Raw genomic sequence first — 16,549 nt, forward strand, 5'->3', positions numbered from 1 at the left:
CTCTGCACCACCCCATGGACGCTTCGCTCGATGCAGTGGGGTCCTTTATGGTTTAGATCCTTGTGCAGTGTAGAGGGGCCTTAAACTTAGATAGAAGATCCCATCTTTCCTGCCTTCTAATCATACATTCAGTCGTGGCTCAATATTGACTGTATCGTGGAGGCTCAGTACAGAGGGGCTTCTGGCTTCAGCCACATGCTCTCCCCAAGCTGGTCCTCTCCTCAGACTCCTAGGTACTCACGATAAGACCAGATCACCAGCCAGATTCCCTTGTTCCTCATGGAGCATTCACTTGGAGTCATGTTTATTAGCAATCCTTGGTCCAGGACACTTTATCCAAACAGGTCTCCCTAACTTTGGATCTCAAGGAGAAAGGGCCGGTTTCTTAGTTCTCTCTCTTCTGCAAGCCTGTGGGTTCCTTATCCAAGCTCGTGTGCCCCGAGAGCGGATGACTATCATGTTTAAGAGTTCAGACTCTGGAGTTGGGCAGATCAGGGTTTCAGTCCCAGCTGTATCATTTACTGGCTGGGTGACCTTGGCAAGTCACTTTCCTCTCTGTCCCTGAGTCTCTCCATCTGTAAAATGGGTATCATAATAGTAACTGTTATCCTTGGGGCTGTCAAAAGATGAAATGAGATCATTGTGCTTGGCAAAATAAATAGTGACTATCGTCATTGTGGATGATGATAGAAATAATAATATTTTGTTTAAGCCAATCTTCCAAAAGCCCTCATTGCCACTGAGGCACCAGAGCCCTGGGACTCTGAGGTTTGGCCAAGGAGGTGCCTGTGTGCATATATATATATATTTTTTTGGAAGCTACACTCTCACACCTTGGTTCCTTGCCCCAGGACTCTCCTCCACAAAGAGCTCCAGGCGCTCACGGAAGCCATGTATACCAACCTCCGCACTGTCCTGCTGGATGACACCACGGAAGCAGGCAGTGGCTGGCATGAGATGGGACTCCTCGAATTCTCCTACAGCTTCCTGCTCAGGTGAGCCCAGCACTCTGGACCAGCCATTAATAGTGGCCAAGGGGACCAGGAGGGCTTTGTGGATGGGGAAGCAGTTTGGGATGCTCCAAAGCAAAGGCTGCAAGGCGACATTTTGTATCTGGGACTCCGAGTGGTCGCCTGACTCAGCCTATGAGCTGTAAAGGAGACACAGGCCAGAAAAGGGGCCTTGCTGGTCACCTAGATGCTTGGCGAGAGGGCCAGTGTGGCTGGAGCCTAATGAGCCAAGGAAGTGGGGCGGGGGGATGAGGTCAGAGAAACTGGCAGAAACTTGGTCTCACAGAGCCTCAAGGCCATGGAAGGCTTTGGAATTTATTCTAAGTGAGATGAGTGACATTGGGGGTTTAAGCAGAGCCATGACACCATTGGACTTAGAGTTTTTTTTTTTTAAGGGAATTCCTTTATTTTTATTATTTATTTATTTATTTTTGGCTGTGTTGGGTCTTCGTTTCTGTGCGAGGGCTTTCTCTAGTTGCGGCGAGCGGGGGCCACTCTTCATCGCGGTGCGCGGGCCTCTCACTATCACGGCCTCTCTTGTTGCGGAGCACAGGCTCCAGGCGCGCAGGCTCAGTAGTTGTGGCTCATGGGCCTAGTTGCTCCGCGGCATGTGGGATCCTCCCAGACCAGGGCTCGAACCCGTGTCCCCTGCATTGGCAGGCAGATTCTCAACCACTGCGCCACTAGGGAAGCCCGGACTTAGAGTTTTAAAAGCTCTCTTTGGCTGCCAGATAGAGACTAGACTGGGTGGGTGGCAATGAAAGGGAGGCAGGGGGACCTGTTAGGAGGCTGTTGTAGTTGCCCAGGCGAGACAGAATGGTGGCCTGGACCAGGCGATGGCGAGAACTCGGGTAGCTTTGGGGGATGGGGTCTGTGGGACCTGCTGGTGGATTTGACTGTGTGGTGGCAGGGATGGAGGAGCATGGCCCCAGGCAGTGAGGGAAGGAGAGCCAGTAGTTTTTGGTGACACCCCTAATGACAAGCATCTCATACAAGCGAGACATTTCAACCGCTCCAAAAAATTACAGCAACACAGTTTGAAGATAAAGGACAGGCATTTGCTGACATATATGGGCACACAGGGATATTTATGACGTGTGTGTGTTCTTGTAGGCTCAGTGAGCGCTAATACATTTAATCCTCACAACAACTCTGTGAAGCGGGTACTTTACAAACCCCATTTGACAGATGAGATAACTAAGACCTGGAGAGTCTAAGTCATTTGCCCACAGTCCCATGGTTGGGGTCCTGGCAGGGCTGGCTGCAGAGCCTACACTCTCAAGCACGACCCTTGGTGTGTCCCCTTTTTCTCATTTCACCCTGGAGTGGTGCAGATACCATCAAGGGCTGTGATTGGTCTGGGTGATGCAGGTCTGGTCTACCCTGTCACCATATGGTGTGGAGACTGAGGTCCAGAGAGGGGCCACTAAAACCACCCAGCAAGTTCACAGCAGGGCACTCCCAGGTCTCCTAGCTCCTGCCATCCCGTATCCTTGTGTGGGCAAAGAAGTCAGGGAAGAAGCTGAGGCACTTGGGGAGGTGGGGGCCACGTGGTGGCAGCTGGGTCCCTTTAGGCTCATGGTAACAGCAGGCACAGTGCAGGAGGGCAGATGTAAATGGATCCCTGTGTCTTCAGGGCCTGAGCCCTGGGCTGCAGCTCCTGCCTCCTTGGGCCTTTTCCTCACCATCTGCAGCCCCTGAAATAGAAAGGCAGTGGGCAAGTTGGATGACAGTCACACTGGTACAGAGGTGTGTGTTCACGTAGCCCGAGACCGTGAGATTCCAACCTGTCCTGCCCTTGCCTCACTCAGTCACATCCAGAGTTCTAACTCTGATTCCGCTGGTATCGTCTCACCAGCCTCCTTGCTGCCCCTTGAACAGGCCAGGCATGCTCCCAACTCAAGGCCTTTGCAGTTTCTGTTCCCTTGCCCAAGAATGCTCTTCCCTATATGTCGGCGTGGCTCCCGCCTCACTTCATTCAAGTCTCATCTCAAGGGTCACCTGCTCAGGGAGGTCTTTCCTGCCACCCTATTTAATATGATGGCCCTCTCATTACCCCACCCATTCCAGCTTTTTCTTTATGGCTCCTAGCGCCACCTGTAGGTCATATTTGTATATATAGGTCATGTAATTATTTATTGCCTGTCTTCAGCTGTGTTAGGTGTTATTTTGGTGTGGAGGTGCCATAGGAAGGGCCTTCATGTCCACAGTGTGAAACCTCGTGGTCTTCCTGGTTTTCTTTTCTTTTGGGGCGGGGTTATTTTTCATTGCCTATTTTTGGTAGAGATTTTATCTAAGGAACTAGTTTTCTGCTTTAAGAAAAAAATGGTGACAGGTGTTTAACTGTAGTGTCACAGAGACCGCAGGGCCTGGGGAGGACTGTCTGACCCTGCCAGCTTGTTCCCACTTAAGAGGGGTGGCCGTGACTCCACTCCTGCCCAGGGCTGCCAGGCAGGACTGCAGGCTGCCAGTGATCGGGCTCTCTCCTTTTCAAAATGAGATGGAGGGGGAAATCCAGATTTTGTATGAATTTCCCCAAATGTTTAAATATGCATTCGGGGGCTTCCCTGGTGGCGCAGTGGTTGGGAGTCTGCCTGCCGATGCAGGGGACACGGGTTCATGCCCCGGTCCGGGAAGATCCCACATGCCACGGAGCAGCTGGGCCCGTGAGCCATGGCCGCTGGACCTGCGCGTCCAGAGCCTGTGCTCCGCAGAGAGAAAGGCCACAACAGTGAGAGGCCCGGGTACCGAAAAAAAAAAATGCATTCGGTTTGTTTTTAGGAAAACTCTATTAACCAAACAAAACACGTTTCTGGACTGAATCTAGATTGTGGGCTGCACCTTTACAACTTCTGCCATAAGGAGACTGAAGACAGAGGGATCCAGGGGCTTAACACGTTTGAAGGAAAAGGAGGAGGGAATTCCTTCTGGGCTGATGCAGGGGCATCAGTAGGGCCGACGGGTTAGACTCTATAGGTAGCTCGTTTTAGCTGTTCAGAAGGAAGGATTGCTTCCTTTTAGTCCAGTGGGATGGGCAGGTCTTGAACTCGCCATCTCTGGGGGCCATGGAGGCCAAAACTGGATGAGGGGAAGGTGAGTGGGATGCAGGGAAAAGGTGGGACAGTAGCTTGGATAACTGAGCTCAGAATCATGGTGACCCCATAGTTTCTTCCAAGATCAGTGTCCTTAGGATTAAGTCCTAACCATCCATCCACCCACCCACCCACTCTCCTTCCCTCCTTCTCATCCATCCATGCATTGACCATTTATTGAAGACCTACTACGTGTCTACGCTGTGTGAATGAGGGACAAGGTGGGGACCAGACAGGCCTTTCTCAGCCGCACCTTCCCTCATTCTTGCTTCTTTCCGCTCCTTCTCCAGAAAATCCCTGTCCTGGGAGATCCAGGGACTAGGAGGGCCTGAAGGGGCTGTACCAGGGCTTCACGGTGTCTCTCTCAGAAGTCCTGGCCCCTCTCACCATGTGGAAAAAGTGAAAACCTGTGGTTTTCCTCCCAGAACTGAGGCCAGTGGGGCTGGGCTCCTGGAGCATTAAAAAGTGGCTAGTGGGGCTTCCCTGGTGGCGCAGTGGTTGAGAGTCCGCCTGCCGATGCAGGGGACATGGGTTCGTGCCCCGGTCCGGGAAGATCCCACATGCCGCGGAGCAGCTAGGCTCGTGAGCCATGGCCGCTGAGCCTGCGCGTCCGGAGCCTGTGCTCCGCAATGGGAGAGGCCACAGCAGTGAGAGGCCCCCGTACTGCAAAAAAAAAAAAAAAAAGTGGCTGGTGGTGAAAACATTTCCTCTGAGAGCATTCCTGCGGGCGGTGTGTGTGTGTGTGTTTTGAGTGTGTGTGTGTTGTGTGTGTGTTGTGTGTGTGCGTGCACATGAGGGCTTGCACTTGCTCCTGTGTCTCATCCTCTCTCCATGCCCCCACCAGGCCCTGTCCCTCTCCTGCTCAGACCCCTCAGGGCTCTTTGGGTCAAGGCCAACCTTCTCACTCTTGACACCCAGCCCCCTGCCTGCCCTGTGTAACTGGCCCTGCAAACTCCCAGGGCGCTCCGCCCCGGCCCCTCACTCTCCAGTCCAGCACCTGGGCCAGCAGTACCTGGCAGCGCCCTGACCTGCCTGTGGTTGCTCCCTTGGCTCTGGGCCTTTGCAGGGACCGTGCCCTCTGCCCGAACCCCTTTCCCCTGCTTATCCTGCAGGTCTCAGCTCAGACCTGCCTCCTCCAGGGAGCCCACCCTGACTCCATCTCCAGGGGCAGGAGCCTCCTTTCCTGATCGGTGCCCCCATCTCGCCTCACTGGCCACCCCTCACTCTGCTCTGCTCACCAGCCTCCGGGCAGCTCCTCCGCACTCTGCCTCCTTCCCGCCGCAGGAGGTTGGCTCTTCCCTGCACCTCAGGCCCCTCCCTCTGCTCTTCCCACGCTGGCTCCTTCTCATCCGTCACCAAGAGCCCCTCCCCTTTGTCCCTCCCTCTGAGCCCCCGCTGACCTATGACTCGTCCACTCGTTTCTCTGTCGGTCTGTCTCCCTCATTAGAGTGTTGGCTCCATGAGGGTGTGAGGCTTTTGTCTGTTTTCTTCTCTGCTGACTCTGTGGCCCAGAGAGGTCCCTGACACATGGCAGGAAAATTAGGTGCTCCTCAGGTGTACAAATGAAGAAAACATGTAGTCAGCCCTGGGAGGGTTTGGCCGGGAGTATCCAAAGACAACCCCCTGACCAGCTGTTTGCCGCCCCCAGAGCCGGCTACCTGACTCTGTACGGTGTCGAGGCACCGCCACACACCCAGGAGAGCCAGGCCCAGGACCGCATCCACTCAGCCGACATATTCCACACCTTCCGCCAGCTTGACCTGCTGCTCCCCAAACTGGCACGTGGCTCCCTGTCAGTGGGTAAGCACCATGGGGGCCCTGGTGGATGGTGGGGCTAATGGAGGGACCCAGAGAGGGAGGATCATAGACAACATAGGAGGAAAGACATTCTAATGCCCTTGAAGGTAGTGAGATCCCCGTCATTAGGGTATGCAAGAGCAGAGTGGTGGGGAGGCAGGGCTTGGACTAGAGCTAGGGTTCCTGGTGGAAATTCTGATACAGCACATCTAGAGTGGGGCCTGGGGACCTTGAGTGTGTGTGTGTGTGTGTGTGTATGCTCCTTCTCTAGTTTTAAGATTTAATTTGCTCTAGAATTTTTTACAAGTAGTTTATGCTGATGATAAGAAATTCAAGCCATATAGAATAATTTAGAGGGAACAATAAAAGAATTCTCCAACTTCTCCCCATCCCAGCCCACCACTCCCCCTATACTCTAGCTTGGACTATATCCTGCAGAATTCTCTCTAAACACACACACACACACACACACACACACACACACAGAGTTGTGTGTCCTTTTTTTTTCTATTTTTAAGGTTTTTAATTTCTCTTTTTTACTGAGGTATAATTTATATACAGGAAAGCACACATGTCCTAAATGCACAGCTTAGAGGTAAATCTAAACTTTTTATGCCCTTTCCCAGTCAATATCCACCCCCCAGAGTTAGCCACTGTGTGGATTTCTTTCACCTCAGCTTCGTTTTACCTGTTCTTACATTTCCTTTAAAACGAATCATACAACATGTGCCCTTTCATGTCTGATTTCTTTCACTCAGCTTCATGTGTGTAAGATTCATGCAGGTTGAATGTATCTATAGTTTGTTCTTTTTCGTTGCTGTGAAGTATTTCATTAGCGTAATAACCACAATTTGTTATCCATTCCTGGTTGATGGACATCTTGGTGGTTTCTGGTTTCTGGTTTGGTTAGCTTGTTACGAACATTCCTGAGCATGTCTTTCTGAGCGCACATGCCTTCGTTTCTCTTAGTTATCAGCCCTGTGCTTTTATAACATCGACATAGCACACTGGAGAGGCATTGTTCTGCTACTTAGCATTTTCACTGAACTCCACATCTAGAACTTTCCACATCGGTTTGTAAAAACCCACGTCATTCATTTCTGTGGACTCAATATTGGTAAAGAGCTTCCTGCTGGATTCAGAGTGCCAGGGCCATAGGAACCACTGGACTGCATTCTTCCCTGGCCACTGTGTCTCAGACTTCCCCAGTGAGAAGAATCCTCTGGGGTCCTTGTTTTTTTTTTTTTTTTTGCGGTACGCGGGCCTCTCACTGTTGTGGCCTCTCCCATTGCAGAGCATGGGCTCCAGACGCACAGACTCGGCGGCCATGGTTCACGGGCCCAACTGCTCCGAGGCATGTGGGATCCTCCCAGACCAGGGCACGAACCCGCGTCCCTTGCATCGGCAGGCAGACTCTCAACCACTGTGCCACAAGGGAAGCCCTCTAGGAAGCCCTGGGGTCCTTGTTAATAAGACAAGTCACCCAGCCCCATCATGGTCCATTTGAATCTGAATCTCCAGTAAGGCTGGGACACTGCATGTATGACAGGTGCTGTAGGAAAGTTGAGAAATACTGTGTGTCCTGGTCTCAGGTACTTGCAACAAGACCTGAATTCAGATCCCTACTGTGCTACTTCCTTGCTGGTGATTTGGGGCAAGTTACTTAACTTCTTTTTTTTTTTTTTTTTAATTAATTAATTAATTAATTTAAAATTGTTTGCGTTGGGTCTTTGTTGCTGCGCACAGGCTTTCTCTAGTTGCAGCAAGTGGGGGCTACTCTTCGTTGGGGTGCACGGGCTTCTCACTGTGGTGGCTTCTCTTGTTGCAGAGCACAGGCTCTAGGTGTACGGGCTTCAGTAGTTGTGGCACGTGGGCTTAGTAGTTGTGGCTTGCGGGCTGCAGAGCGCAGGCTCAGTAGTTGTGGCGCATGGGCTTAGTTGCTCCGCAGCATGTGGGGTCTTCCCGGACCAGGGCTTGAACCCGTGTCCCCTGCATTGGCAGGCGGATTCTTAACTACTGTGCCACAGTAGTTAAGAATAGGGAAGTTAAAAGTAGGGAAGTCCCTAATCAACTTCTTTTTGCCCTAGGTCTTTTCTCCAGAGGAGCAGTTGAAGGCAGTGGTTGAGACAGACTCTGGGCTCAGGTGGCTTGAGGTGGTTTACTGGCTCTTATGTAATCTCTGTGTACCTCAGTGATCCCATCTGTAAAATGGGAAGAACAGTAGGATCTTCCTAGAAGGTGGCTGTTAGGATTGGCTGAGGTAATAAAGAAAAAACACTACTTGTTGAGCATTTTCTTTGTGCCAGATACCAGGTTAAACATTGTCTCATTCAGTGCTCACAACAGCTCATGACCCCATTTCATTTATTTATATATTTTTAAAAATCAAACTTTAACACGTTAGATTGTTTAAATTAAAAAAGAAACATATTCTTGCAGTAGATGTAGACAGTAAAAAGTAATAATACTCAGTCTTCCAAGCTCAGCTTCCTATGGAAACCAACATTAACATGCTGATGTATCCCTTCACAGTGTTTTGTAGAGATACTCTATTTTGAAAATGGAGACAAATATATGTATCTAAAGTGTCACTGTGTGTATTTATAGAAAGGGATTATATCTATTAACTGCAACTTATTTTTTTAACCTAACGATATACAGTCTCCCTTGTCAATACAAACATCTTCTAGAGGCATTAACCAATGCACTTAGATACGACAAATCAATTACCAATATAAGAATGAGTAAAGAAGAAATAAAAGTATCCCTATTTGCAGATAATCTGATGCTATACCCAGAAAACCCCAGAAAATCTATGATAAAACTAACTCAAGCAAAAAGAATACAGCAGGCTTCCCTGGTGGCGCAGTGGTTGGGAGTCCACCTGCTGATGCAGGGGACGCAGGTTCATGCCCTGGTCCGGGAGGTTCCCACATGCCGTGGAGTGGCTGGGCCCGTGAGCCATGGCCACTGAGCCTGCGTGTCCGGAGCCTGTGCTCTGCAATGGGAGAGGCCACAACAGTGAGAGGCCCGCGTACCGCAAAAAAAAAAAAAAAAAATGAATATAGCAAAGTAGAGGGATGTATAACTCAACATAAAAAATCCAGACATCTTTCTGGCTCTTGCAGGTCAATATTTAGGCAGCCCTCTCCCTCCAATGGATATATTTTTATAATTGTTTCCTTGTTCGTGTGTGTTACTGTTATAGTATTTCCTTGTACTTGTATCTCTTCTACCATCTGGTGATTTTATTTCTCTCTTAACAGTTTCCTGGAAGTGGGTTTGCTGGGTCAAAGGGCATGCACATTAAAATTTTTTTTTTTTCTTTTTTTTTGCGGTACGCGGGCCTCTCACTGTTGTGGCCTCTCCCGTTGTGGAGCACAGGCTCCGGATGCGCAGGCTCAGCGGCCGTGGCTCATGGGCCCAGCCGCTCCACGGCATGTGGGATCTTCCCGGACTGGGGCACGAACCCGCGTCCCCTGCATCAGCAGGTGGACTCTCAACCACTGCGCCACCAGGGAAGCCCTAAAATTTTTATTAGCTGTTGCCACATCATTTCCAAAACCATGGAGCAATTCATACGCCTACCCAAAGGAAAGGAGTCTGCTCATTCCCTAGCAGATTTTTTCAGTCTTTCCATTTGTTTGCCAGTCTAATGGACAGAGGTGGGTAACTTGTTTTAATTTGCATTTTCCCACCACCTTGTCAACATGCAGTTATCGGTGTTTAAACCCTTGCCAATCTGATGGGCAAAAAAGGGCATCTGGGTTTATGGGCATTTCCCTGACTACTGTGATGAAACATCTTTTAGTGTTACCAGCCATTTGCTTTTCCTCTTTGTGAGTTGCCTGTTCATGACTCGTAATGTCTTTTTAGAGACAACTCCTTATCTTATTGAATCCTGCCATCAGTGCTGGAAAGTTGGTATTATTCAATTCATTTTGCAGGTAAAGACACTGAGGCTCAGAAAGGTGAAGTCACTTGTCATAGACACACAGCTGGTAGGTGGCAGAGCCAGCAAAATGGAAACTTGGTCTGTCTGACTGCAAAATCTAGTGCATAAAGCACTGACACGTGCCGGCACGGATTGCTTCTCCAGGAAAGGGTAGTTTCTCTGTTACCGTTTCCTCCATACAGATGCTCCAGGGGAGTCTGTGTAGATGCAGAGGGGAACTCTCCTTGTTTTTCTGGGAGCAGCTCTGGCATGGGTATGGGAAGGCGGCATTTCCCAGTGTGGGCAGCAGGTGGCGATGTTGGGGAAGGTTTCTCAGCTAGGGACTGGAGGCTGAGGTGCAGAACGGCCCTCAGACCTGGCTGTGGGCATGTGAGGCTATGCAGCTTCTTTCGAAGAGTGATTTGGTAGAACCTATCAACATATAAAGTATACATTCCTTTGATCCTGTACTTCCACTTCTTGGAATTACCCCACAGAAATGCTTGCATGTGTCTATGGATCCACAGATATTCGTTAGCATGTCACTTGTTTTAGCAAACCCTACAAACAACCTAAATGTCCCCCATAGTAGCTGATGAACTAAATTATGCTTTCACACAAAGGAAAACTATGCAACTGTAGAAAGTAATGGGATATACTGCTATAGGATGAAATCTACTGTTATGAAAAAGCTGCAGAACAGAGGGTATGGCGGGGGTGTGTGTTTGTGTTTAAATGTGGGAACATTTATAGATTTTTGCCTCTGGGAAAGCTGAGATGGGATGGAGAGAATCTTACACCCATTTGAACTCTTAGAGTTTCTTTCTTTCTTTTTCTTTTATTATTATTGTTGGTGTTGTTGTTATTTACCATTTGCATGCATTATTCCTCCTCTGCTTTTAGAAATATAAACATTTTAAAAGAAAATTGACCCTTCTGGAGACCCTTAGACCACTGAGTCTGGTGCTTCTTATACAGGAGGGAGTTGGGGGGCAGTAGGGAGTTAAATAGAGCCCAAGCTAAGCATACTGCTTCTTTCTGGAATAATCATTTCACTGGATTATTATTATTTATTTAAATATTGTTTGGGGGAAAAAAAGCATTCTTATATTAAAGAATCACAGGATCTAATGCAAAAGTGAAATGCATTTTAAAGGTAAAACACAAGACCTTAAAAAAAAAATGTCTCCACTGGGGGCCTCTCTGAACTGTACCCTCAGGTCTCCAGTGGTCAGAGGTGTTTCCATGCCTAGGCCTCTTGCTTTACAAATGGAGAGACTGAGGCCCAGAGATGGACAGGGCCTCAGCCAAGCCCACACAGCATGGGAGGTCTGACATCAAACCTGTTTCTCCTGCCTCTGACCAAGTTACCAGTCACATGAGCCGGCCAGTTCTGATTCACAGCGTTGAGTCGTTACACTGGGGCTGATGGATAATACCTTATAAAAATGGCAGCAATGTAGCAGGTACAACTTACCAAACCCCTGCCAGTACAGAGTGTGTTCTGTGTGTGATCTTTTGAGTCCTCCTAATGATCCTGTGAGCCAGGTTGCCTCCATTTTACAGATGGGGAACTGAGACTCAGAGATACAAAGTGCTTTGCCCAAGATCATCCTTCTAGGAAGGGGCTGAGCTGGGATTTCAACCTGGGTCTCTATGGCTGCAAACTGGGTGTTCGTTATCTCACAATTTATTATTATTTCTTACTTATAGAAATAATACATGAATATATTCTCCTTGGACTAATAATTTACTAACATTCATTAAGCTTTGTTTAATAATATAGCTAATGTTTATTAGGCCTGTGCTTTTGCCCACAAATGCATAGTAAGCACACTGATATAGACACTTTGCCTTTTTCTAACAATGTAGAGTAGCAATAGCTAACTCTTGTGTAAGATTTTGTGTATCCTGCACTGTTCTAAGAGCTCTCCAAATGTTAAGCAGATTTGATCAAATTGCTGCTATATTTTTTTTTACCTGTTTTGTTGCCAATCCAATGTTTTATTATACACCACCATCTTTGGTTCATTTGCCAAATGACATTCACATATCTTCCTGTTTTCTTAGTGGTGGTAAAATATATATAACATAAAATTTACCATTTAAACCATTTTAAGTATAAAATTAAGTGGCAATAAATAACCTTCACAATGTTGTGAAGTCATACCATTATGTATTTCCAGAAGTTCTTCATCATACCAGAAGATCTGTATCCATTAAATAATAACTCCCCATCTCTCCCTCCCTCCACCCCTATTAACCTGTATTCTACTCTCTGTCTCTATGAATTTGCCTATTCTGGGTACCTCGTGTAAGTGGAATCATGCAATATTTCTCTTCTTTTTTTTTTTTTTTTTTTGCGGTATGCGGGCCTCTCACTGTTGTGGCCTCCCCCGTTGCGGAGCACAGGCTCCGGACGCGCAGGCTCCGGACGCGCAGGCTCAGCGGCCATGGCTCACGGGCCCAGCCGCTCCGCGGCATATGGGATCCTCCCAGACCGGGGCACGAACCCGTATCCCCTGCATCGGCAGGCGGACTCTCAACCACTTGCGCCACCAGGGAGGCCCAATATTTCTCTTCTTTTGTCTGCCTTATTTCACTTAGTATAACGTTCTCAGGATTCATCCACTGCTGTAGCATGTGTCAGAATGTCCTTCTTTTTAAGGCTGGGTAATATTCCATTGTATGGATATGCCACCTCTTGTCTACCTATTCATCTATATTGATGGACACGGGTTATTTCGACCTTTTGACTATTGTGAATAATGCTGCTATGAACATGGATGTATACAAGTATCTGTATGATGTGCAAATATTTTCTCCCTTTCTGTCGGTTGTCTTTGCATACTGCATTGCTTTTGAAAGTCATCCTTAAAAGCCGTATTTACAGTGACATTCAAGACCTGCACTTGTGCTGTCAGACCTTAAAAAAATGCCAGTCATTTCTAAATCTGTGTTAAATTTCCCCTCCTTTTTTAAAAATTTTAATTTTATTTTATTTTGATTCTTTTCCCTCTTTTTAAAATTATTTATTTATTTTTGGCTGAGTTGGGTCTTCGTTGCTGCACGTGGGCTTTCTCTAGTTGCGGCGAGCAGGGGCTACTCTTCATTGCGGTGCGCGGGCTTCTCATTGCGGTGGCTCCCCTTGTTTCAGAGCACAGGCTCTAGGCACGCGGGCTTCAGTAGTTGTGGCACGCGGGCTCAGTAGCTGTGGCTCACAGGTTCTAGAGCGCAGGCTCAGTAGTTGTGGCGCACGGGCTTAGTTGCTCCGCGGCATGTGGGATCTTCCCAGACCGGGGCTCGAACCCGTGTCGCTTGCATTAGCAGGCGGATTCTTAACCGCTGCACCACCAGGGAAGCCCTTTACCTCCTTTTGTTAGCAATCTCATCAGATCGGTCCTGTAAGTAAGCATCTAGAACCAGCATCAACTGAGGTGGCTTCAGCACCTCCTGCACCCTGCACCCTGCACCCACCTGTTTAAAATCTCCGTGTGCCTGGGCTGCACCCCCAGAGATTCTGATGAGATTGGTGGGGGTGGGGTGGGGACCTGAGCAGCCAGAGACTTAAACCTGCCTGGTGATGCTCCAGTACCTGAAAATTTGGGAAAGAGGAAAATCGTGTATTTCAGATGAACCATTGGCCTCATTGCTTTAAATTGAGAAGTATGTCACCTGAAAAAGTGTCTAGAGGTTGAAGAAAAGCATATGGAGCATATTATTTGAAAACGTAACTAATGTACTTAAATAAGTTTTGCCTACATTTTACATCCTGTAATGTGCAGCCTGGTTTAGAGCCACTGGGTGGATGGACCTTCCTGAAACACTGCTTTGTGGCTCAAAAAAGTCAATGAGAGAGTTTCTAGTACTGTGGAATTTTGTAGCAATCCAAGCGACTCCCCCTTTTCCAAGGAGTGATTTTGGAACAACCAAATCTTATATTTGCACATATATATATGTCAATACAGCATCATCTTGTAGCATTAATACGATAAATAAATAAACATCTGACTTTATTCCTTCAATGGTCTGCCTGTGTGGGCCCAGTGAGGGCTGGACATAAAGAACTTCCTCATTGGTTTTCACTGCTTCACAGTTTTCCAGAATGTAAACACACCATTGTTTATTTAATGGTGTTTTCGAACTGGTGATCCATGAGCCAGTTTAACTTGAGATGCTTTTGTGGCCTGCGCGGTGATTAAAAATTTCTTACTGAGATGCTAACTTTAAAACACATGAGAAGATTCCCCCTGAACATCTGGATTTCAGTTTCTTCTAGAAACCCAGGCTCTCTGGCTGTGCTGGGCTGGTCGGTGGAGCTGAGTGGAGCCACCCGACCCTCCCGCTGAGCCCCTTCCTGTCCCTCCTCCCTCATTCGCTTTACCTGCCTTTCCTGCAGGTAGTTGAGTTTGAGACCCCAGACCAACCTGTCCCCTCTTGGTGGTCAGTTTGGTTGTTACCCCTGAGTGACGCTGTGCTGAGTGTGCTCTCAGGGTCTCCCCGCCCACGTGGGCTGGTGTTCCTCTGGGATCAGACCCCAGGAAGGGAGAATGTGGCTCCCTGTTCCCCCTGCTGTGCTGAGAAGCCCATTCATTTAGCAAATGTTGATGGAGTACCTCCTCTAGGCCAGGCCAGCATTTAAGGGCTGGGTGCCTGTCGCCTGTTTCCCACAGGAACTCCCCATCCCCTGGGGTGACACCTGGAAGACCCTTGGCCTAATGGGAGGTCAGGGCTGTGGGACCCTGGGCTGGAGGTGGATCTGTAACCCTCATCCTCTGTGCTCCGTCCCTGCAGGGGATAAGGACCAGGTGTGCAGGGTCAAAGGTCGCCTGTGGAAGCTGTTGTCCCCCGCCAGGCTGGCCACTCGGGCCCACCGGAGCAAATGGCTGGAGAGTTACCTGCTGCACCTGGAGGAGATGGGCGTGTCAGAGGAGATGCAGGCGCGGGCTCTGGTGCTGCAGCTCTGGGCCACACAGGTGGGTGTGTGCAGGTGTGGACGTGAGGTTGTGCATATGAGTGCTTGTGTGTCGTGTGTGCACTCATGTGCGTGTGTGCCATCAGGCACATGCCTGCGAGTACGTATGCATGTGCCTGCATGGGCGCTCACATCTGGGTGCATGTAGGTGTACATGTGTGAGAGTGTGCCACTGTGAGTATGGCTGTGGGTAGGTGCACACACACCCAGCTGTCTGCCCCAGTTCCCTGACACTCTTACCTGTCAGACAGTCTCATGAACAGGATCATTCATTCGATATATTTTTTTTTAATTTGGAAAAACATCAAACTTACAGAGAAGCTGTATGAATAGTTTAATGAACTCATATATACTTCACCTTGATTCCCCAGTTTTAAACATTTGACCACATTTGCTTTCTCTCTGTCTCCTACTGTGCGTATCTTTTGAACCATTTGCAAATTAGTTGCAGACATCATGATTCTTTGCCCCTAATTACTTCAGCGTGCATCTCCTAGGAGCAAGAATATTCCCTTACATCATCATTTGATCAGCACAGTGATCAAATTCAGGACAATTAACCCAGATACAGGATCATTATCTAATATACAGTCCACATTCCAATTTTGCCAGTTGTCTTAATACTATTCTTTATGGCTCATCTTGGTCCAGCGTCCAACTCAGGATCACACACTGCATTTAGTCATTCTGCCTTTTTAGTTTTCTTTGATATGGAACAGTTTTGGTGCCTTTTGTTGTTTTTCACGACCTTGAGATTATTGAAGTATGCAGACCAGTTATCTTGAAGACTCATTTAAAAGTTCCACTGAGTACTTACCATGGACCTCAAAAACCCTGCTTTGTGTTGCTTTTGTTTCAGCCAGGGGCAGGGGTGGGGCAGACATCAGGGAAAGAGATATAGGGTGATTTTAGATGCTGATATGCAGGATATAAAACAGGGTCATGACTAGATAGGTCCTGGGGGGTCTACTCTGGCCAGGGTGGCCTCTCTGAGGAGGAGATGACTGAGCTGAACCCTGGATGATAAGAAAGATCTAGATTTGGGGACTTGGGGGAAGATGTGGAGATAGAGTATTCTAGGAAGGGGAAACAGCATGTGCAAAGGCCCTGGGGTTGGATCATGCCAAGTGTTTGGGCAACAGCAAGGAGTTGAGTGTGGCCGAAGCAGAGTGAGGAGGGGTGGTGGGAACGAGGGCAGAGATCATGGAGGGCCCTGTGAGGCCTAGTAACTAAGGACTTGGGATTTTGTTGTGGGGGAGGTGGGAGCCCTGGCAGGGTTCTGAGCAGAGGAGGGACAGGATCTGAGAGGCAGGGACACCAGTGAGGAGACAGTGGTGGCAGGACCAGGTGGTGGCCATGGAGATGAGGAAGAAGTGGATAGATTCTGGAAACCAAGGGAAGACAGGGCCAGTGAAGCTGGTAAAGGACTAGATATTGGAGTGAGAGAAAGCAGGGCTGAGGATGCTGCATCTCCAGGCCTGGCTGCTGGCCTCGCCCCAACGCTGAGCCCCCTCCTTCTTTGGGCCCCACCTCGGCAGTGACAGTTACACAGGCTGACATTTCTGGGTAATTCCTCTCCCATTGACTTACGACTTACATTTAGTTTTTACCCAGAGCCATTAACTGTCCTTGCAGGCAGAGGCTGGGAAGGGTTGGGGGCTGGGTTTAATCAGCAGTTGGGGCCCCATTAGTGTCTAATAACATATTTATGGGCAGTGACTTGGGACTCCAAACTGTCCCC

At 48.6% G+C, this 16,549-nt stretch overlaps 1 protein-coding gene across 1 annotated transcript in view; it reads left to right on the forward strand.

Annotated features, from left to right (window-relative positions):
- The window catches only part of PTGIS (prostaglandin I2 synthase), a 45,541-nt gene that overhangs the window by 14,405 nt on the left and 14,587 nt on the right, over window positions 1-16,549 (forward strand). Inside the window, exons 4-6 of the mRNA XM_060078917.1 lie at window positions 852-995; window positions 5,751-5,902; window positions 14,628-14,809. Of these exons, the coding sequence (XP_059934900.1) occupies window positions 852-995; window positions 5,751-5,902; window positions 14,628-14,809 (478 nt within the window). The remainder of the gene's footprint in view (window positions 1-851; window positions 996-5,750; window positions 5,903-14,627; window positions 14,810-16,549) is intronic.

This window comes from Mesoplodon densirostris, chromosome 16 (genome assembly GCF_025265405.1).
Source record: "Mesoplodon densirostris isolate mMesDen1 chromosome 16, mMesDen1 primary haplotype, whole genome shotgun sequence".
NCBI lineage: Eukaryota > Metazoa > Chordata > Mammalia > Artiodactyla > Ziphiidae > Mesoplodon > Mesoplodon densirostris.